The sequence below is a fragment of the Onychomys torridus genome, chromosome 3 (genome assembly GCF_903995425.1).
Source record: "Onychomys torridus chromosome 3, mOncTor1.1, whole genome shotgun sequence".
Classification (NCBI taxonomy): Eukaryota; Metazoa; Chordata; class Mammalia; order Rodentia; family Cricetidae; genus Onychomys; species Onychomys torridus.
Window position 1 is genome coordinate 157,333,895 of NC_050445.1, and position 22,178 is coordinate 157,356,072.

At 41.5% G+C, this 22,178-nt stretch overlaps 1 protein-coding gene across 1 annotated transcript in view; it reads right to left on the minus strand.

The window, feature by feature from the left end:
- Itpr2 (inositol 1,4,5-trisphosphate receptor type 2) overlaps window positions 1-22,178 on the minus strand; it is a 387,210-nt gene that overhangs the window by 61,291 nt on the left and 303,741 nt on the right. Inside the window, exons 49-52 of the mRNA XM_036181996.1 lie at window positions 17,907-18,082; window positions 10,673-10,837; window positions 8,386-8,581; window positions 3,778-3,870 (exon numbers count right to left, since the gene is read on the minus strand). Coding sequence (XP_036037889.1) covers window positions 3,778-3,870; window positions 8,386-8,581; window positions 10,673-10,837; window positions 17,907-18,082 — 630 coding nt within the window. The remainder of the gene's footprint in view (window positions 1-3,777; window positions 3,871-8,385; window positions 8,582-10,672; window positions 10,838-17,906; window positions 18,083-22,178) is intronic.

The following is a 22,178-nucleotide window of genomic DNA, read 5'->3' on the forward strand; positions in this document are numbered from 1 at the left end:
CGGTCTCCTAAATGCTGAACACACGTCAGCTGTATTCTCCAGACTGTGCAAACAGCACTGAATCAAGCGCCGTGATTATACTTTGAGTTTTGTCTTAACAAGGCTTGGCTTTTCCGGAAAAGTCAGTTTCTTTTGGTGGGTGGATTTAGGTAAGCATTTTCATTTGAGATTCTGGCAGGCTTGAAGCAAGTGAAATACCAAGTTTTGGGAGTGTTTTTCAAGTTGAATTAGTTGCCAGTTGTCACATGAACCCTCTGTTGCTGAGGAAATGACCTAACCTGCGCCTGCAGGAGCCTTCCCAGGGCCAGCACACTGTCTTCCAGCCATACCCTGCCTCTTATACAGGTGCCGTGTGCCTGGGCCTTTTGTGATGTGTACAAGGCCCCACAAATGCACACCACAGCTCATGAATTAGAACTGCATTCCGGCCCTGGACGGGAAAACTATTTTTAAGTCCAAGTGACATGTGCTGCACAATGGATACCAGACTTCAGCTTTCTCTCCACTAACATGACTAAATGCACATGGCCAACATTTCAAGAAGCCGAGAAGATCAAACTCATGGGCTTTTCAATCAAATATCTGCAGCTAACTATATTCTGCCAAAATATAGAAGAAATAAGCCCCTGGAGATAAAATCTATACATTTTTAATCAAATTACTGTAATTATTCATATTGGCAAAATTGATAGGAAGTAAGGCCCAGAAGGTCAAATCCATTGAGGGCGTTGGTGGCGCACACCTTTAATCCCAGCATTCAGGAGGCAGAAGCAGGTAGATTTTGGTGAGTTCAAGTCCAGTCTGATCTACATACTGAGTTTCAGTACATCCAGGGCTAAATAATGTTACCCTACTTTAAAAAATTAAAACTTAAATTACAAAAACAGAAATCAAATGCAAAGACTTCCCAAATTCTAATCAAATCACTTTTAACACTTGAATGCCAAGTGCTAAAGGCTGGCTCTGCTGTGGCTTCTCAGTGTCTTCAGCTCTGGTTGGGGGACCTCCACTAGTAAAGCTGTCCCACTCCCTCCAGCTTCAGGATGGTTTCCAACACCTCTGGCAGCTTCTCTACAAGATTTCCACACACTGCTACCATTGTACCCCAAATGACAGAGACTTTGGGGAAGGGGTGAAGAACTGTCCCTATGTCCTTAGAAAAGGGAGAAACATCTGTAGTCAGGGACTTGAGGTAGAGACAGACTCTGAATACTGCTGATGAATGTCTTCATGTTAATAGAGGGTGCTCAGGTGGGTCCTTGGGAGGATGCTGTGGGGAGGAGGTGGGATGCAGCACAGACTGACCTGGGACTGGGGGTGAGCAGGCACTATGCCCCAAAACCAGTGAGGTGGCTTCCACAAAGAACTTTCTAATTTTCTAATTTAAAAAAAAATTAGAGAGTACATAGATGGATGGATAATTTATTTGTGACATATCTCTCTCTCTCTCTCTCTCTCTCTCTCTCTCTCTCTCTCTCTCTCTGTGTGTGTGTGTGTGTGTGTGTGTGTGTGTGTGTGTGTGTGTAAGAGAGAGAGAGGAGGGGCACATGCACACAAGTGTGGAAGCCAGAGGTCGACCTTGGTTGCCTTTCTCAATTACTCTTAGCTGAAATGGCTGGCCACTGAGCCCTAGGGATCCTCTTGTCCCCTCCTTCCCAGTTTTGGGGGTACAAGTGTATACTGCAGTGTCCAGCTCTGTGTGTGTGTGTGTGTGTGTGTGTGTGTGTGTGTGTGTGTGTGTGTGTGTTCATTCTGGGAATTGAACTCATAACCTCACGCTTGTACAGCAAGTACTTTATTGATTGAGCCACCTAGCCTGCCCCATTTGTGACCTATTTCCAGGTAGCTGAAGAATTTCACAGAGCATGACCATGTGCATCTGAGAGTGTTTGCAGGCCCTAAACTTCCTGTTGCTGTCCTCTGCAATATTCCCAGATCTCTTTTGGAAATATCTAGAGCAGAAGTTGGATTCTTTTTCAATCTGTGAGGATCCAGATGAAACTTCTCAGGGCCTTTGGGCCACACCCACTTCCTATTATATATCTTCCTTCAAAAAGTTAGAAATGGCATAACCATCCTTAGGTCAAGAGCCATGTAAAGACAAATGGTGAATCAAATCTCTAAGCACTGACCAAAGGCTTGTCACAGCTAAGAATGACATGACAGGAAGAACAGAATTAGGGAACAGAAGGACAATGAAACCTGGAAACCGCAGGTCCCAACATATTCACATCCTAACATTATAGGTTGGCATAAACACACAGAAACAAATGTACAGCTTCATTTGTGAGCTCCTAAGCTCCCAATTATATGAGCCCAGGGTAGGTATTTATGGGATAACAGCTAAACCATCAAAGAATGGTACTTTCACCAAGAGAGGGCCAAATGCAGGTCAATAATCTGAGATGGGCTTGAGAGATGGCTCAGTGGTTAAGGGCACACACTGCTGCTGCAGAGGACCTGGGTCAGTTCCTACCATACTCAGCAGGAAGCTCACAACTGCCTGGAACTCCAGGTCAAGGGTCTGTAACACTCTCTTCTGGTCTCTAGGTGCTTACACACATGTGCCATATACATAAATAGAAAATAAAAAATAAATCTTAAAAAGAGAGTGTATGAAGTGACTCAAGAGGGGTCCCAATACCCACAGTGAGAGCAGTGTTCAGCAGCTTGCCAAGGAGTATGACGTCAAGAAGCTCTGCTGTGACCTGTGGGGAAAGCTGGAGGGACACACACATGACTGTAGAGAGTGGATGCTCGGTAAGCCAAGAAGAGCTGGTTCTTGGTGAGCTTTGACTGGGGTCAGGCAAACCGTGCTGGAAACATCTCAAGAGCCTGTACCATTGGATATTACACGGAATGAATACAGTGTTGAATTATCTCTCTAGGTTAGACAGCATGAGATTTAGTCAGTGGAAGGGACCATTCGTCCCCTGCCCATCAACAGTCCAACATCTCAAGAAAGAAGTAAGTTAATGCTCCATCCTTCCACCGTCTTTATGGCACTTCCCTCAACCACTCTGTGTTTACTTCACCATTTGACTGACTCTATACTTCTTTAGCTTTGACAACTTTTGAGTTACATAAAGATCTACTATCCACAAGGGCTGGGAATAGCTCATAGGTAGAGTACTTGCCTAATATGAATGTGGCCCTGAACTCACCTCCAAATACACACACACAATCAGTTGTATTTCCTGCTTTCAAAAATAAATCACTATTTTTCTATAATTTAGAAAACATCATCTATGCTATGTTCCCAGACTTCTGATACATCTTAAAAGAATGGCTTAGAACTAAAGTTATTTTTACACATCTGTTTGCTCCTGAGGAGGGAGAGGGATTTTTTTCATTAATTTTTCTGTCCTTATAAGCTATCTAAACATAGTTCTGAAAGCCTGCATACCATGAGCCAGGAAAGTGGCAAGCCCCAGCTTATAGCCAGGATTGTAGAGTAGAATCCACGCTTTTCTCACATCCCTTGCTGGTAGCCAAGTAGTCAGAAGGGGACCCCTTAGTGTGGGCTGCTGTTTGGGAGTAGCACATTCCTGACAATGAATCTTCCAGGTTTGGGTAGACAGAAACACTATGGGGAGCAAGATAGCTCAGTATAACAAATGCAGAATCCTTTCTCTAGCTTGAATTATTTTGGTCCTCTACCCTCTGTTCTTCTATTTCAACACATTATGAAATTCTAAGACCAACTCTCATGGACATAATAAAATACCTAATTACACATTAGAGGGACTAGTACGGACCTGAGTTGTCAGCACATACCTGTGTTCAAAGAGGGGATTGTGGTTGAGCAGTTTTCCTTCTGGCAGGTTTCCATCATGGAAGGTAAGGTCATGGTGGGAGCCCCGTGATCACCTGGGAGGACACAGAGCAGAACACTGTAGAGAGGCATAATACACATGACAAATGGACACAACCACAGAGTTTAAAGATGTTTGTGCCTCAACTGAGCTGCATTCCTAAAGCCTCTTGCTAAGTTAGCCTGGAGCTCTGAGCACAGTTTTATCTGTTAAAGTAATTTTATAAATAGAGAGTAGATTTATTGCCAATGTGCAAAAAGCTCCATTCATATAATTTTTCTTTCAGTGGCTGTGATAAAGTATTAATAATATTGTTGACCTAAATCACCATGAATACTAATATTTCTATGGCCGGTGCATTCCAGGTTCTGACCTGGGCTTCCAGGGCTGCTTCTTCCCAGCCCAGTGAGCCTCAGCAGGCTCAAGTCACCGGTCCCTGTGGCTGAGGAAGGACCTCGGGTGGGCAGTTCACAAGATTAAGTATGGATCCCAGAGACAACAGGCTTCAAACAGCCCAAGGATAGAAGACACTTTTTTCTCTGTTTTCATCCTGAGTCCCCAGGAACCTCTCTCTCTGCTGGCTCCCCACTGGCTTCACTGACCCACATGGTATGAGATGATGACCTTTCTATTTGTATGAAACAAAGTTAAACTTGAACGTTTGACTCATAAGCTGAGAGGACCAAAAGAAGTAGATGCTACAAGCAGGAGCTGGTATTGGAAGGAGATGTGAAGAGTGGGTGGGCTGGGGAGGCACCGGTGTCCCCAAGGGCTCTGTGACAGCATCAGGAAGGAGTGCACTGCTTCTGTCAGCACTGATGTGGACCCAGAGTGAAAGTTGGGGTCAGAGAGGGACAGAGGTGGAGTTCTGAGTAAGCCCTGCTGACAGTCCCTGAGTAAGAACTTGACATGTCACACTAGGCTCCAACAGCTCAGAACCCAAGGCTTTGGAGAACGGACAGGATGTGAAGAGGCAGTGATGTCACGAGATGATAGACTCGTAAAGCAAAGGTTAACACAAAGTCACACAGCAGAAGAGGGAGCTCGAGTTCTTAGAAGGGAAAGGAAACAGCTACTTGGAGAAGGATCACTAGAGGAACCATGTGGTTGATGGACATGATATGGGGCAGGGAGCCCAGGGGGTCACCAAGGTGCAATTACAGTATCAGAGGAGAGCGAAGGACACAGCAGGCAGAGCCACACAAACCTCTGGCACAGCACTGCCCACTAAGCAACCAACAGATGGTGCAGATCCTTAGAGAGAACCAGAGCTGTGGCTGGAACGGCCAGAGAGAGATCTTAAGTTATGAAACCAGGAGGGCAACTTCTCCTGTTGAGAATGAGGAGAGGGCGGGTCTGAGGGACACTGTGCCCCGTCAGGAGAACTTCCCTTTCTTGTGCTTCCCCATGACCCTGCTCTGGCCATGCTGGAGTGGTCGCTTCTTACCCACTAAGCAGCAGATCTCAGGCCAGGGGTGAAATCCACATTCTCCTAAATCTCCAATGACACCTACAGGGTGCTGTCTCCCTGCTCTCCCCAGCACTGTGAGGACATGCCCTTGCGCCCTGACTTTCCACCTTCCCACTCGTCCCTATCTGTGGGGTTTCTGGTCACTTTATACCTGCCTTCTTCTGCAACCCAAATGCCATCACCACCTGAGTGTGTTAGCCTCGATGATTTCACCCATGGTCAGCTTTGTGAGTGACAGTGCTCAAGACACAGAGAATGCAGATGCCATGTGCCAACTGAGATCGTGGTGTAGGTTAGATACTTCCACCAAAGCGCATCCTGAAATGGAAGGCTGTGAAGTATTGAGAGGTGATCAGGCATGGTGTCTCTCCCCTCACTGTTGGGTTAATGCACTCATGGGTTACTGCTTTATCTCTACAGTGGGTTCATGATAAAGCCTGGTTTGCTCTTCTCATGGTGAGGTACCCTATGTTGGTATCTGTCACAGAACAGCCTCTTCAGATGCCAAGCAGAGTCCCTGAGCCTCGGGAACCATGGACTAAATGAACCTCTATTCTTTATAAACCATGCCTCTAGTAATCTGTTATGGCAACAAAAAGCAGATTTAAGGCAGATGCTGCTACATGGTGTTAGAAATGGAAACAAAGATGCTTTTTCTAGGATCTTAAGCTATGAAACAAAAACTTTCAACCCACAGAGAACCAGGAGTTTAAGTCTGTTAGCTGCTGCCCCCATGTGCTGCACTTTCATAGTATTTACAAAAGGTTATTTTTTTGTTTTGTTTTGTTTTTGTTTTTTTGCACTGGTTTCTATACTAATGTGCATATGCACTTTCAGTAAAGACAGAGCTTGAAATTTTAGCTTTAGTGTTTCTTATGTTGTATTTTTTTTTACCAACTTCCTCTTCAAACAACATAAAATATTTACCACCAAATTAAAAAAAAAAACAGTAACTACTGTATATGTTTGTTTTGGAAATTGTAATGCTTCTGTTTCACATGTTTTCTCTACTGCACAAACTGTGGCCAGGCCTCTAATCTAGCAAGTAATTAAAAATCGAGGGTTGCTGAGTGCTAAGGATGGATGGTTCCTAAGGAGTTTGGAAAGAGTGGAGCACTAGGGATTTACATAAAGCCTTTCCTTCACACACATGAAACCTGCTGGACTGGTTTGTATTTTCAGTGTCCCTCAACAGCCATAGACTGAGGTCTGGGCAACAGCTCAGGGAGCTATCCAATCTTTGGGAAGTGAGGTCTAGTGTAGGGTCACTGGGGATGTACTACTGAAGAGGTATTGGGAACCCTCCTCTCGTCCCTCTGCCGCAAAGACACTCCAGGGTGAGAATCTTTGCTCAACTACCATGTTCTGTCTTGTCATAGGTCTAGGATGGGGCGAAGTGACATTAACTAAAAACAAAAGCTGCCAAAATAAATCATTCCTTGTATTAAAATTATTTTCTTGGGCCTTTTTATTACAACAATGAATGGAAAGTTGACAGTATGCCTGTTAAACTCTAGAAAAGTCATATGAAGTTGTTACATTTCATACAACCACATATTTCATGGTCCTGAAAACAGTGACTGTGAACACCACTTAGCCCACAGTCTTATGAAAGAAATCACTATACATTGTCAATTCCACAATTAAGAATTATCTGTTATCTTGTAGATTTGTGGAAGTTTCCCTTGAATCAGGCTCTACCTGACTCCCCCAAAGCACCCCTTCCAGACATCTCTTTCAGTGCTCCCCCCTCCACCTCATACTGGGTCGCCTTGTCCAGCCTAAATACAAGGGGAAGTGCCTTACAGCAACTTGACATGACATGCTTTGTTGATACCCATGGGAGGCCTGCCCCTTTCTCAACAGAAGCAGAGAAGGAGTGGATACGGAAGGGAGGTAGAGAGGAGGGAAGGAGGGGAAACTGTGGTGGGATGTTAAACAAACAAACAAACAAACAAACAAACAAACAAATGTCTGTTAAGGGCAAGAAGGAATACTGCATACTTTTCCACTAATTAAATCTTAGCTTTAAATTCAATGGTTTGAGGAGAAACACGTCTCTTTGGGATTCCCTATCTCTATAAAAGGTAGTTAGTGGAGTCAAGAAAACATCACAATATAAAACCGTGGTTTCTACAGACCAAAGCAGAGTTGGGGGAAGGTGAAGGAAGGGTATATATGAGAGGTGAGGAAGCAAACAAAAGTAACCCAGAGGATGGGACCTCATGCCAGGGCCCCTCAGTGAGAACACTGGTGATGTCTAAGTGGCTCAGGGCAAACATCATTCAGGCACTGCAGCAGTCACATGCTGAGGAACAGGTCCTTTAGCCACAGCCTCTAGGCATGTCTTCCAAAACACACTTCTTACTACCTGATGATTTCCAAATCCACGTATTTATCATTTTAAGTTTTTTGAATATAATACAATGCATATGGAAAAGTGGCTGAGTGGTGGCTCATAGGTGTCGGATGCTGCTCTTTGAGGAAATGGAGAGAAGAGGAGAAACAGAGTCCTGGAACTGCCTACAGTGAAGCTGCGGCTGCCTCCTGCAACATAGTCCACATTAGGAAACGCTGTAAGATGGAGCACAGATGAGGTCTCTTGTGTATTCCCAACCCACACTGACAGCATAGAGGCTAAAGTATTTCCAATTCTCAACTCTTGGAAGTTGAATTAGTTACTTTAATCATTGCGAGGATCAAATACCTAACAACGAGCAACTTGAGGAAGGAATGGAGCAGTTTATTTTGGCTAACGGTTCAAAGAGATATAGCCTGACATGGCTGCAGCCCAGGCAGCTGGTCACACTGTGTTAGCAGTCAGGAGGCTGAGAGCAGACAGGAAGTGAGGCTAGACTAGCCAACCCAAGGCCCACCACTTCCTCTAGAGAGGCTCTGCAGTGCCACCACGTGGGGACCAGATGTTCAAACACATGAGGCTGGGAGGACATTGCACCCTCAAGCCACAGCAGTAGTAAACAAGACCACATTTCCAAAGAGTAAAAGTAAACTTTCCCCCATCCCTGTTTGTCTGAAAGCCCCAGACAAGGTGTGTACAAGTTAGAACTACCAGCGGAGCTCAGAGGATGGAATGGCTACCTGTGAGTGGCGTTCTGTTTTTCAGTCTGTCTACTTCCATGGTAAAGTCATCCTTTAGGAAAAGGAAGCCAATGATGGAGAACAGGTAGACCAAGATGAGAGCCAAGACAGCCGTCAGGATGATGGAGCGGCCATTCCGTGTGACACTTTTGATGACGTTCAGCAGGGTCTCTTCTCTGTACACCAAATCAAAGAGCTACAGAAATAACAATTAAAAAATAACCTTCAAACAAATAGCAGTTTTTAAATGAACCCAAACAGCTGAGCTAGAATACAAGGAGACACAGTTTTAGTGAAGACAGCTCTAACAGCATGTAATGTGCATGTTGGCTTAGACACTCACTTACATTTGATTTAGAAAATTTATATTAGGCACATGTAGTTTATGGGATGGTTGAAAAATTCATTAAATTTGTTGTTCAATTTATGAGACTCAAAATGAAGAGGACAATTTTATGAGCCTGGTGCCATAGAAAATGTTTGAATTTAAAATATTTGGACAGTGCAGACACTCTTCCTTACTAAAACAGTATGTAAATGAGGACAAAAATCTGCATCCCTTTATACTTTTGAAAGCAGAACCACAAACAAAAAAGGTAACTGCTTTGCCAATTCCTTCCCTCTAGAGGGTTACTATCCAGTCTGTCTTTAATAGGAAATCTACACAGTAATCCAGAATTCAAGCACATGTCTGCTGCCTGCAGCCAGTGCTGGGAACTATTTTACACACTGATACATTATAAAACTGAAATTATGAATTAGCAAGTACATGTTTTATTATACAGAAGTAGTTAAAAAATAAAGTTACAGTCATTTTCAGAAATGTCCAAAAATGTTTAAAAATGAATCCCATCTTCAAAACTGGAAAACTCAGGGTTTGTGTTTGTGTTCTTACGTGGAGATGAGAACCAGAACCTGGCTGGGCTAGAATGGCCAGTTAGGTGTGTGTGTCCTTTCAAAAGCCCTGGCCAGCTGTGTACCAAGAGTTACATTGTAATCACAGCCTGGCCAGTCATTGCTGTGCAGAGCCTGTCTCTAGGACACTGGCATTTGATGAGTCAAATTCTTAAAAAATTCACTACTTTGCTCTCTGTTTATCTCTTGGGAAGTACAGCTATTGTTAGAAACAAAGTCAATATTCTTCAATAAAGATGAACTAATTGTCACAAACTCAGCTTCTAGATTGTCAGTGTTCTGGTGTCTTCAACCTTTAACCACTTAGGGTGACATAAAGAGATTTTAACTCTATAGGGGCCAGCGTAGACGGCGTCCACAGTGATGAAATGAGAAACTGCCTCAAACAAGGTGACGAGTGATAGCCAAGCAGTCCTCCGACTTCTGCCTGTGCACGGTGCGATGCATGTGCCTGTATTCAAACATCACTCACAGAGTTAAACGCATATTTTTATACTAACTGCTTTCCTCATTCATGACTATAAAACAGTATAAATGGAGAAAGGAAGATGGCCTTTGGGGTCGAGGGCATCTTTAAGAAGGACTTATGGTTGGGTGTAGTGATGTGTAGGCACAACCCCAGCACAATGAGGCTGAGGTGGGAAGACTGTGAGTTAGGGGCCAGCCTGTTCTACACAGTGAAGCAATTAATCTCTCAACAAGACCAAAAGAATCTGAATAAAAAACTGCTTAAAGATTTAAAGATACATAGCTAAGCTTAGCCATGATAATATATACTAACAATGGTGACATAAGCTAACAGTGATGGTATAGCTAATGATGGTGATGTAAGCTAAAGATGGTAGTGACATTATAAACTAACGATGGTGACATCATTAACAATGGAGACATAAGCTGAGAGGCTGTACTTTAAACAGGTTGCCCTTTTGCTAGGGTGGCTTTTGTTCCTTCTCATTTTGCTTACATGTCACCGTAATGTTTAATGTAACATTTGATACTATAAACCGAAGATAATGACTTTAGCACACAGGACCATACATCCTTATTTGTCCCCTATGTAGTTGGATAATGAATTGAGTAATTATTATTTGTCTGAAAACCCAAAGCAGCTTGTCATATAAAGCCTGGGCCAAAAGAAGAGGGCAGGAGGTTACTTGCTTCTCAGCAAATAGAACTCCATCACCCATGTACTTCCCAGAGAAAAGATTAAAAATGATAACCCATACTTCTCATAGGAAATTCCAAAAACAACATAATTTGTGCCTTGCTAAGAAAATTAAACAAACAACAACAAAACAAACCAACGAAAAGGCTAAGGTATAAGAGGGAGTATCATGTGCTTGGCAGCAATTATCTCTAATGCTCTACTCACCAGGAAGCTGTAGAAGAATTCGTGAACAAAGAGACCGAGCATGCAAACCAGGACATATGCCACATGGTAGAGAAAGGCCATGTCCAGGATGACCGCTCGATACCCTCTGGTGAATGTGCCTCGGTTTCCCACAAAACTCACCAGGAACACGATTTTATTACATAGCTAAAGGGAGGAGAAAGTGGGATTTTAGTGCTTCAAGGTCATCTACAGAAGACTGTGAAAAATGAGTCTTGCTGAGCCTGTGCCTTCCTTTCTTGGTGTCCTCTGCTGGTTTTCAGGCCGTTTCCAAATGCACGTGTAAACCAACACAGAACTGGCTCCCTTTGTAGCTCCAGACAGAATGATAGCCCCTAGTCTGCCACCAACACAGACTGAGTGAAAATCTGGCTTTTCCTTATTCTTAGACAACCTAGTTCTTACCATGGGAAGTCTCGATGGTTTCTGAAAACCTGTCAAAAAGAGGTCTTACCTCACAGACCCCTCAGAAGCCTCAACGACACTACAATAACTCTTCAGATGTCCCTTGGGTACTTATGACTCTACATGTTTATATTTGTGCCTTTAGGAAAATAGGATGATGCTCTTTGCAAAACTGATTGTGTATATTATATGCCCCCCCACACACTACATACATCTACATACATATGCATGTAACAAACTTGAGAGAGTATGAACTCTTTTCCATCAACATCCTGAAGTCTGAATCAATATAGAAAAAATGAAAAACTGGAAATGATTGCAGGTTAGGAAGGTCCAATCACAGCCACTAAAGGCAGACTCTTCCTCCACTTCCCCAGCTAGCTGTCCATCCTCTCAACAATCAACACTCTCAACCCCCTTTCACACTCTTGTCAACAATGCCAGCAGTGGCCAAGCAGGAACCTTCTTTTGCTGTTCAGCCATTTACATGCTCACTCAGCACAGCTCAGACATACTGGAGACCTCAGAGTGGCTGCTCAAGAGCAAGGCTGATTTTAAAGAAAACTGCTCAAAACCCACGCAATGAACATACAACAAAGGTCCTGCGTCCAGCAGCAAGCTGAACATGGGTGAGGACGAATGTCTGGCAAAGCAACATCCGGCCATTCCTCTGAATTGCTTTTGAGGGACCCTGTTCACAATTACACAACTTACCAACTTCCCTTGACTTGCCTATCCAGGTTCATCAATGTGATACAGAAGGGGGTTATACAAGAATAGAATTAAAGACCTCTTCACAGGGGTAAACTGTATGACACAGACATATGGAGTGTGCGTCATTTCTTGATTTTCTAGGACAAGTTACAAAATATATGCAAGAAAACTATTTATAATGCAGGCACATTGGAGAGTAATAGACCAAACTAAATTCTCAAAATGATCGATAAACTTTAGTTACAGAGTATAAAAGACAAGATGTATTTCTTGGTCATGCTAACATGAAAAATAAAAGAGATTTGCTTTGCTTGTTTGCCAAGCATGGCATTGCATGACCCTTGACCTATAGCTGGGTACATATGCTTCTGTTCTCTAGAGCAGTGTTCTCAACCTAACACTGTGACCCTTTAATACAGTTCCTCATGTTGCAGTGACCCTCAACCATGACATTACTTTTGTTGCTGCTTCGTAACTGTAATTTTGCTACTGTTATGAGTCATAATGTAAATATCAGATATATAGGATATCTGATATGTGACCCTTGTGAAAGAGCCAGTCAACCCCAAAGGAGTCGTGACCCACAGGTTGAGAACTGCTGCTCTAGAGACATCTGGAAGTGGAGTGAGGTTGACGGGTGCTGTGGCTTTTCCATGTGTTCACACAGAGTTCAGAGATGGAAATGGTTCTTGTGTTTAAGGCGTTTGTGCCAAGGACCACTGAGTGTCCTTTGGTCTTATTGAGGACTCCGTCTCTGAGCAGACTATCTAGCCCCCATTCATGTTATTACTATGGGAAAACATGATCCATTTTCCAAGAATAAATTGTGAATTAGAAAAACAAAAAACTGTCTGCTGATGTATTGAAAGGTAAACTCACGGTCTCTAACAATGCCACCATGTTTTCATCAACCATGGAAATCAATCTTTTCACTGAAAAATGAGATGATGTAATTCAATAATCTCCAGGTAGGTGGTATTACACCTTAGGCAGGATAAAATCTTAAGGGCACTATGTAGATCAAAATTTACATACAGTCAACTATCACCCTGATGTCTTTTAAACTCTAGCAGAACAGTATAACAAACACAGACAGTGTGAGTAGCAGCACTCGTGACATTCTGCACAGCCTCAGAGAAGCTTTGACAACTGTATGCCAGAAGCAGTGGCATCTGGTGATCGTATTAAACAAAGCATTGTGTGTCTCTGAAAGAGATTGGAGGAAAGACAAGTTTCCGTTCAGAATATGTAACTGCACTTATGTGTTTAGTGAATGCATTGCAGGACTCAGTCTACAAGTTAACAGTGGCATTCGGTCACCCATGTAACTACAGATACACAGCGAAGAACACCTCCCCATTCAGCTGAGCACCATGGTAACTGTTAACAGCCCAACTTACTATTAAAACCTTATTTGCTTTTCTTTTGTGCAAAGTGGGGAGAAAAAATTCTACCATTTCACATTAAAATAACTGTGAGAAAGGCTAGCACCATTAAATGAATCACAGATTCCCAGACATTATTAGAAAGGTGGGGGAAGTGTGGTGGTTTGAATAAAAATGGCCCCTAGGCTTACAGGGAGTGGGGGTATGGCCTTGTTGGAGTAGGTGTGGCTTTGTTGGAGGAAGTGTGTCACTTGGGGTAGGCTTTGAGGTCTCAAATGCTCAAGCCAGGTTTAGTGTGACATTCATTTCCTGCTGCCTGTGGACCAAGATGTAGAACTCTCAGCTCCTTCTTCAGCACCATGTCTGCCTGTATGCTGCCATGCTTCTGCAATGATGATAAGGGACTAAATCTCTGAACTGTGAGCCAGCCCCAATTAAATGTTTTCTTTTATAAGAGATGCCATGGTTAGGGTGTTTCTTCACAGCAATAAAACCCTAACTAAGACAACAGTATAAGCAGCATGTCTTTATAAGATGATAAAAGACATTTCTCTGTGGAGATGGGAATGTGGCTCAGTGGTAGAGCACATGCCTAGTACTATGTGTGAGGCTCGAGGTTCAGTTCCTAGCATTGGAAGAATATCTTTACTGACATGTTCTGTGTTCTTCTTTATTACAAATAATCTAAGTCACAAAGATAAATGGAGTGGTTAAGGAGGATATAGCATCCATATAATGAATCAGAAAATCTCTTTAAAAACAGGAAATACTACATCTGTATAAATGAGGTTTGCAAAAATGTTCAATAATGTGAACAAACATTATGGTCCCAGTTTTATAGAATGTACCTCTGTATATTTCATAATGTTAATTTATAGCAACATTAGCTGAAGATGCCACACTGATCATGAGAAGAAAACTGTGTAAGATGTACTTTGAAACACTCAAAATTACTGAATTTTCTGAGACAACTGTGACAGGAAAATCTAGCTGAAATGTACAAATTTCAAGTTTTACAAATGAATTCAATTTTATCATAATAAACTAGAAACTGATAAATACTAAGGTCATCTTTCTATTTTATTTCCTTTCTTGTAAAAGAGATTTTTCATATCTACTTAACATTATGAGGGACAGAGTCTAGAGCCAAGCTACTATGTGAGCTAAGATGCAGACACATTGTGGTGTCAATATGTGGTTAATATATTGTGCACCCCAATAAACTTATCTGGAGGTCAGAGAACAGAACAGCCACTAGATTAGACATAGAAGCCAGAAAATGGTGGCACACACATGCCTTTAATCCTATCACTTGGGAGGCAGAGATCTATCCGTATCTCTGTGAGTTCAAAGCCACAATGGAAACAGCCAGGCATGGTGACACATGTCCTTAATCCCAGGAAGTGATGGCAGGAAGCAGAAAGGTATATATGGCATGAGGACCAGGAACTAGAGCCCTGTTAAGCTTTTAGGCTTTTGAGCAGCAGTTCAGCTGAAATCCATTCAGATGAGGACACAGAGGTTTCCAGTTTGAGGAAACAGGATCAGCTGAGAAGTTATCGAGGTGAGGTTAGCTGTGGCTTATTCTGCTTCTCTGGCTTTTCAGAATTCACCCTAATACCTGGCTCCTGAGTTTTCTATTAATAAGACTTTTATTTATTTATTTATTTATCTATCTATTTATTTATTTATCATTATCATTATCTATCTATCTATCTATCTATCTATCTATTTTATTATTTTTAAGAACATGCCTCCACCAGATTGGCCTGTAGGCAAGTCTGTAGGCCATTTTCTTTTCTTTTTTCCCCAGATTTATTTATTTATTATGTACACAGTGTTCTGCCTACACGCATGCTTGCAGGCTAGAAGAGGGCACCAGATCTCATTACAGGTGGTTGTGAGCCACCATGTGGTTGCTGGGGATTGAACTCAGGACCTCCGGAAGAGCAGTCGGTGCTCTTAACCACTGAGCCATCTCTTCAGGCCCAATAAGACTTTTAAAGATTCGTGCTACAGCAATACTTTCTGATTAATTAGTGGTCTGCATATCAGATACTTGGTAAATGGTAGATGTTATCACCCCTGTATCAATATAATAGTTACTGCTCTTTTCTGGATCTTCCAGAATTCTCAACTGATCTCAGTGGCCAGATAAGGGGAGACCAATTGTCCACACCTTACTCCAACTGACAAGAAGGGTGAAATCAGAGGTTGCATGAGTTATATCTGAAGTCTCAAATTCTGTTTCTTGTTATGGCTAAACTGTCAAGCTAATGTTTTCTTTTGGTTTTTCTATTCTGATATCTATTATTTTAGCAGTGACAGCCTCACCTGCTACTCAATGCAAATGTCTATGTAAAAAATTAAATTATTTAGTATATCAATTTGTATTATTAATAATATATAATTAATACTAAGGTACACAAGTAGAATTAAGTTCTTATTTGATGTCTCATAAGTAAAGATAAACCAGGATACTTGGTAATAAATTTATGTGAAGAGGGAAAGTACATAGTAATTCACTAAAGTAATTTTATTAATCTGTGATAGCAAATACAACTATACATATACAAATATAAACTTTTCTACTGACATTGCAATAGTATCAAATTATAGTAATTAAAAAGATTTTCTTTGGTCAAATGGTCCCAGGATAGTGGTAGTGTCTAGCTGAGTAACATGTTTTATGCTATTAGAACACTGTAAAATTCATGGAATTAGTAAGACAGAAATGTCTATATGTGTAATACCTTCTAATAAATCAGTTAAACTTGGCTTTGGTAGAGAGTATTTTATGGTGGAATGATTCTCACTAAACCACGTGAAATTATCCCTTTATGGTGTCCTCCAAGAGCCAGGAAAAGAATGTGTTCAGTTCACTCCCACTCAAATATCCACGCGTCACTCCTTACCTCTGTCTACATATTCTAGGTCCAAAGATTTTAAAAAACAGATAGAAAGAAACAGGAAATGACTCATAAATTCTATACGGCAAGCTGCACGCTGCCTACCTCTCAGTGCTCTAAACACCTATCCGATTATGTGACAGCCACAGAGAATGTTTGTTATTTTGGGCACAACTCTGCCTGGCTCTTCACTTTCTTAAGCTTGGATTTTTCTCATTTAGTCACTGATCAGTTTATGAATAACATCTACTTCTTCAAATAATATGATTTCATGCTGAGTATGTTTCTCTTGAGAAATGAAATGAACCAAACACAGATGTAGACAAATTTATACACATTCAAGATGATTCTCTAATTATCTTGGCTGATGATATGACAACATTAGCTTCTTTTAAAAGCAAAGAGTACAATCTCAGGTCATCCCAAGGATGGGATGGAGGGGAATGGAAATGGGAGTGAGCTAGAAGGAATGAATTGCATAGCACCATTGAGGTTGGGGAATAACAAGGGCTAGACCACACAGAAACATGGAGATGGGGATGAGCAAGGACTGGATTCATGAATTAATGTAGTAGTTCAGCCCCTAAGAAATCCAGAGAAATTATTTGGTAACTTTTACAACCCTCTGCTCACAGATGTTCCTTCTGTACACTTTCCTTCACTGGTGGTAACTGAGAATTTGTTTTTTTGAATATTCTATCAGCTGGGAGCTTTGGAATACTGTCCAATATTTGAAGGTTGTGATGAAATCAAGGTCAGAAACACTGAAAACACAGAATTGACTATATATTCTCATCTTGGTAGTCTTTAAAAGTTGGTTAACGTATTTATTTTCAATATTGCCACTCATCCATTCTTTCACTCATTAGTTATTTATTAAAAATATTTATAGACTCCCTTGTTATGTCCCAGGTATGTAACTATCAATCACTATCCTCAATAACTATATAAGGTAGTATAGGAGATAATCCCAGCTAAGACACCAGAGTATAGAACACTGAGTTAGAAACCCATTGGAAGTTATGGGCAGTGCTTTAGATATTGACTGTGTAGATACAATAACATTTATGAGATTTCTGACCATTTTTTTCATCAATTTGATGATTTATCTTTTCTTCATATCCATTACAGATATACCTTGCCTAAAAATGTCACAGAATGCATTCAAAATTTTATTTTTATTTTTGTTTAAATTACTTCTACAAATCTTTCATTGGCTTCTTGGCATTATACTTCTAGCTTGTTCATTCTACATTTAAAACTAACATGTCACAAAGCATTCTCTTGCTCTAATATACTAAAGTTCAGTGAAAAAATCTGCCCCATGCCTTTTATAAGTTTATAGGATTTTCTCATATAAAAGGAGCCCAATTTTGGACCTTATTTTTTGTCTAGCAGTCTTTTCTTCCCCACTCCTAAGTCATTTGATAGGAAGTACTTCTTAAATTCTACTGAACATAATTTAATCTTTTGGGATGATTTAGAACCCACTTTCAGGTGTTAACAATGGCTGGGTCTTTTTTTTTTTTCAGTAATGGGAAGTCTGGTACAGAGAGAACATTAAACTTGATGAAATGAACATCAGAACTGGGTCACACTACAAGTGCTACTTAAATCAATGTGTTACTCATATTTTTGCTCTTTCTCTCTAAATTAAATTATGGACAAATGATACTCTAGTTAGCATAGATTCATATCAGAACAGAATTCACTGTATAGACATGTATAAAAGCATATAGTTAACTATATTTATACTTAGTACATCTGAATTCCATTAGATACAAAGTTAAGCAATGTACTTACATTAGCAGCACCAAGAAGTATGAGTGTCGGCCCCAAACCAATGGTGTATATTGATCTGAGCATGACAGACACAAGGAATGGCCGGATACCCACAGGCTTGGAGAAGAAAAACAGCATAGATGTGCAGATGGCCACTGCTATCCAAAGAAGAATGGAGAACAGTGGGGAGAGTGTACCTGGAAAAGATGGAGTGGTTACTCATCACCAAAAACACAGATAGGGAACACTGAACTCTCATATGCAAACAAAGCCATGGTGCACTGAACAACCTAGTCAATGCTCTATCACAAGGAAACATTTCAAAATGCATTACTCTTCAGTACATTTCCAGAAGACGTGTGCATTGATTTCAGGATGCTCAAGTGTTATGGGATAATCTTTTTGTACACTGTAAGGATGTGTCTCTGCCTAAGGCACCTTCTGATTGGTTTAATGTAGAGCTGAATGGCCAATAGCTAGGCAGGGAAGAATAGGTGAGATTTCCAGGGAAAGAGAGGAACTCTGGGAAGAAGAGAGGTGGAGACACCAGTGAGATGCAGAGCAAGTCAGAAATACAGAATGGGAGAGAGGTAAAAGCCAAGCGACAGGATATAGATTAATAGAAGCAGGTTAATTTGAGTTATAAGAACTAGGTGGGAATAAGCCCAAGATAAAGGCCAAGCTTTCATAATTAATAATAAGTCTCAGAATCATTATTGGGGGGCTGGCAGTCCCGACAATAAAGTCCCTCCCTGAATTGGACAGACCATGATACCTGATCATGGACTTCCAGTTTCCAAAACAAGGAACTAAATAAACATTTGCCTAATGAAATACCTAGAATCAGGTATTTTATTATAGCAATATTTTTGTTGCTATAACAGCTTCCAAATAAACAGTGATTAAAAGAAGGTTATGGAGCTGGAGAGCTGGCTCAATAGTCTCAATAGTTAAGACCACTTGCTGCTCTTCCAGAGGACCCAGATTCAATTCCCAGCAACGCCATAGTAGCTCACAACTGTCTGTAACTCTAGTCCTAGGGGATCAGTTCCCAATAATGCCATAGTGGCTCATAACTGTCTATAACGCTAGTCCTAGGGTATCCAACACCCTCTTCTAGCCTCCACAGGCACCAGCTATGTACATGGTGCATGGACATACATGCAGGTAAAAAACCCACACACATGAAATAAATAAATAAAAATGTAAATGATTTTTTAAAGACTGGGAAGAGAGAGCTCATCTTCCTCATCATCAAAATGGATAGCCTCTTTGCATTTATTTTGATATTGGCTTATACATGCTCTGTCTAGCAACAGCAAGCCCAGTCATTATCTGCCTTGACTTGACAGCTCTCCCAGAGCAGTACAGGGAGACTTTGATATTCCACTGTGTGTGTAGACTTTCAGGTCTCCATTAAAACACAAACTGTACAAGGGTGCAGGGTAGCCCTAGTGTGTCTTGCAGCAATAAATCAATACTTGTTTATCAAGTAGACAAAATATGCTCAGGGAGTTCATACTGAGCAAGTAACTAAAGATTTATTAATCCCCAGGTGGTACAGCTGCGCCTGGCTTTCTACATGGGCTCTGGACATTCAAAGTCAGGTCTCCATCCTTGTGTGGCAGTCACTCTGCTGACCAACAAGCCATTTCCTCAGCTCCCAGCTTTGTTCTTTTTAAAACAAATTATTTTAATTATGTTCTGCATATATGTGCACAAGTGTGTGTGTGTGTGTGTGTGTGTGTGTGTGTGTGTGTGTGTGCTCACGCGCGCACGTGCAGATGCCGACTGAGGCCAGAAGGAGATGTTGGATTCCTTGGAGTGGGTTATAGGCATTTGTGTACCACTCTATGTGGTGCTAAGACCCAAACTCTGCTCAGATAACAGATCAAAGCATTCTCTTAATTGTTAAGATGTCTCTCCAGCATCCCCTAGCTTTGTTTTTAAGTATGCATTAAAATTAACAACATCTTCATGGAACATTTCATAATGTTCTGCCCATCATGTGACTCATCTAGCTGATTCATAAATAAAGTCTGGTATGATATTCTGGAAGGCTGAGATTTGGCACAAATACTCATTCTACTCTGTCACCAGTGCTAGATGATTTAACCACACCTTTACTCTGCCTCAGATGTGTGTAGCTTGCTGGGCTCTCCCTTTGATATACCAAAAAGTGCAGCCATGCACCTAAATCTGGGTGTTTTATCTTTTTCAAGTAATTTGTGAACTGTTTAGCATGAGACCTTGCACACTGCTTACTGTTAGGTTCATCTGTGTGGAATGGGAAAAGAAGATGAAAGTTATTTAGTGTGGTTAACTGATGATGAAGTCTGTAACCATCTGTGAGGACCATCAGGTTAGCTCTGACCTGATGATTCATGATTTGGAAAAACAACAAAAAACTCTCTGGCACTCCAGAGACAGGTGCTCTCTGTAGTGTGGTGACTCATGCCTGTATCCAAACACTCAGGAAGCTGAAGCAGGAGGACTGCTGTGAGTTCAAGGCTGGCCTGCACTACATAGTGAATTCTAGGTCAACCCGGGCTACTCAGTGAGACCCTGTCTCTGAAACAAACAAATAACCAAGACCAAAGCAATACAAAGCACTATAGCCAACCCTTACCCACCAAGTGGGAACTCTTCCTCTTAATATTTTGCATATTTCTATTAAATTTTCATAAGTCTGTATTATATTTAATGGGAAGGTATTTTTTAGGAATTCCTCTATACTTTCCAAGATCTTAGATCTTAGGGTTTTTTGTAAAAGAAAATTCAGACAGTCAAATTGGATTTCAATTCTACTCTTGTCTCTGAGCCCTGCCTCAGGTTGATTTGTTCATGAATTCTTGTCCAACACAGCTGCTTTTCATGCCTCATCCTTCCCTGGGCCTGGGCTTCCTGTGCAGACTCATTCGACTCTGGTTTCCTGCACCCAGGTCCAGATAAAGTCAACATCCATCCATAAATCCCTTGCTGCTCCTTGGTCTTGTGCTTTCCTCATTTCTTGGTCCTTTAACTAGATCATGAGATCCTTGAGGATGAAACAGCTTACTAATCTTAGCATCTCCCAGCCTAGCATGGTGCCTAGCACACAGTGGTATCCATCAATGCTTGTGAAACTGAATGAAGTCACCTTGAAGAACCTTACTTTCCTTAGCAAAACGACTGTGAGGAAGAATTCTACTCAAATTGTGAAAGAAAAAACCTCTCTATATATTTAAAAATGATATTCTATCTTGGGATAAAAACGTTCTCCACTGACTAGTCTTCTGGGTCAGGTCAGTTGGCATGGCTGGAGATGGTCCTAGCATCAACAGACTCCACAAAGGCCTCTCTTTACTGGGACTCTGTCATGTGTCCTCAGTGGTCTGAGTGCAGGTGACATGAATTTATCATTTTATGATGGGGCTTCTCCTCTCACGTGTCCCTCTGAATCAAGATCTCATTACCAGAGAAGCCCAGACCCAGGGGAGAGAAAGGTGTTCTTACTTCCACCCACACAGTGGACACACGTGTGCTCACTGCCTTTCTCTGCTATGCAGTCACGCATCTACCCTACTGTCTGAGATCCAGTCTCAGATGAGCTTCCCAAAATGCAGCAAGCTCTACCTGTGCTGGCGCAAACTGCAGCCAAGACGAAGACGTTGACACCTGTGGGACCTGACATAGGAACTGGAAAATAAGTTGCTCTCGGGCTCCCATCTCTTCTCTTTGCCTCCAGTTCATCTGAAATTTGCTTCCTATCGGTTGCTGCTATGGTACCATTTCTCATGCCCTCCCCCACTCAATTGCAGTAACAATATTTACCTTGTAACAGCTGCTCTATGTCCAACAGTGAGGACACCATTCTACATGCCCTGCTGACAGCATCTCATCAACCTAGCACCCTACAAGCAAATGTGCCCTGAGGGTGCTCGGAGGTTATTGTTTGCTGATTTCTCTCATCTTGGTCTCCAACCATTCTAAAGTGACTCTCACATGTATCCCACACAGTAACCAATTTTTCCAAAGCAATTTGCCAAACATAAACAAAACATTTCTGAAAGCCCCACCCAATTTCTATGGAATTTCCCACTTCACATCGAATTCCCCCCATCTTTGCCTTTGTAAAAACTCATGCATTACCAATTTAACAACACCAATTCCATAGTCAATATCCTTCATTATCCACCATTACAGTCTGTCTTATGCTGTGTATTTCTAAGACTAAGACAATGAATATTATAAATGCACAGTATCATAGAATCAAAATGTATATTTTATAGATATGTTCATTATAAAACCCTC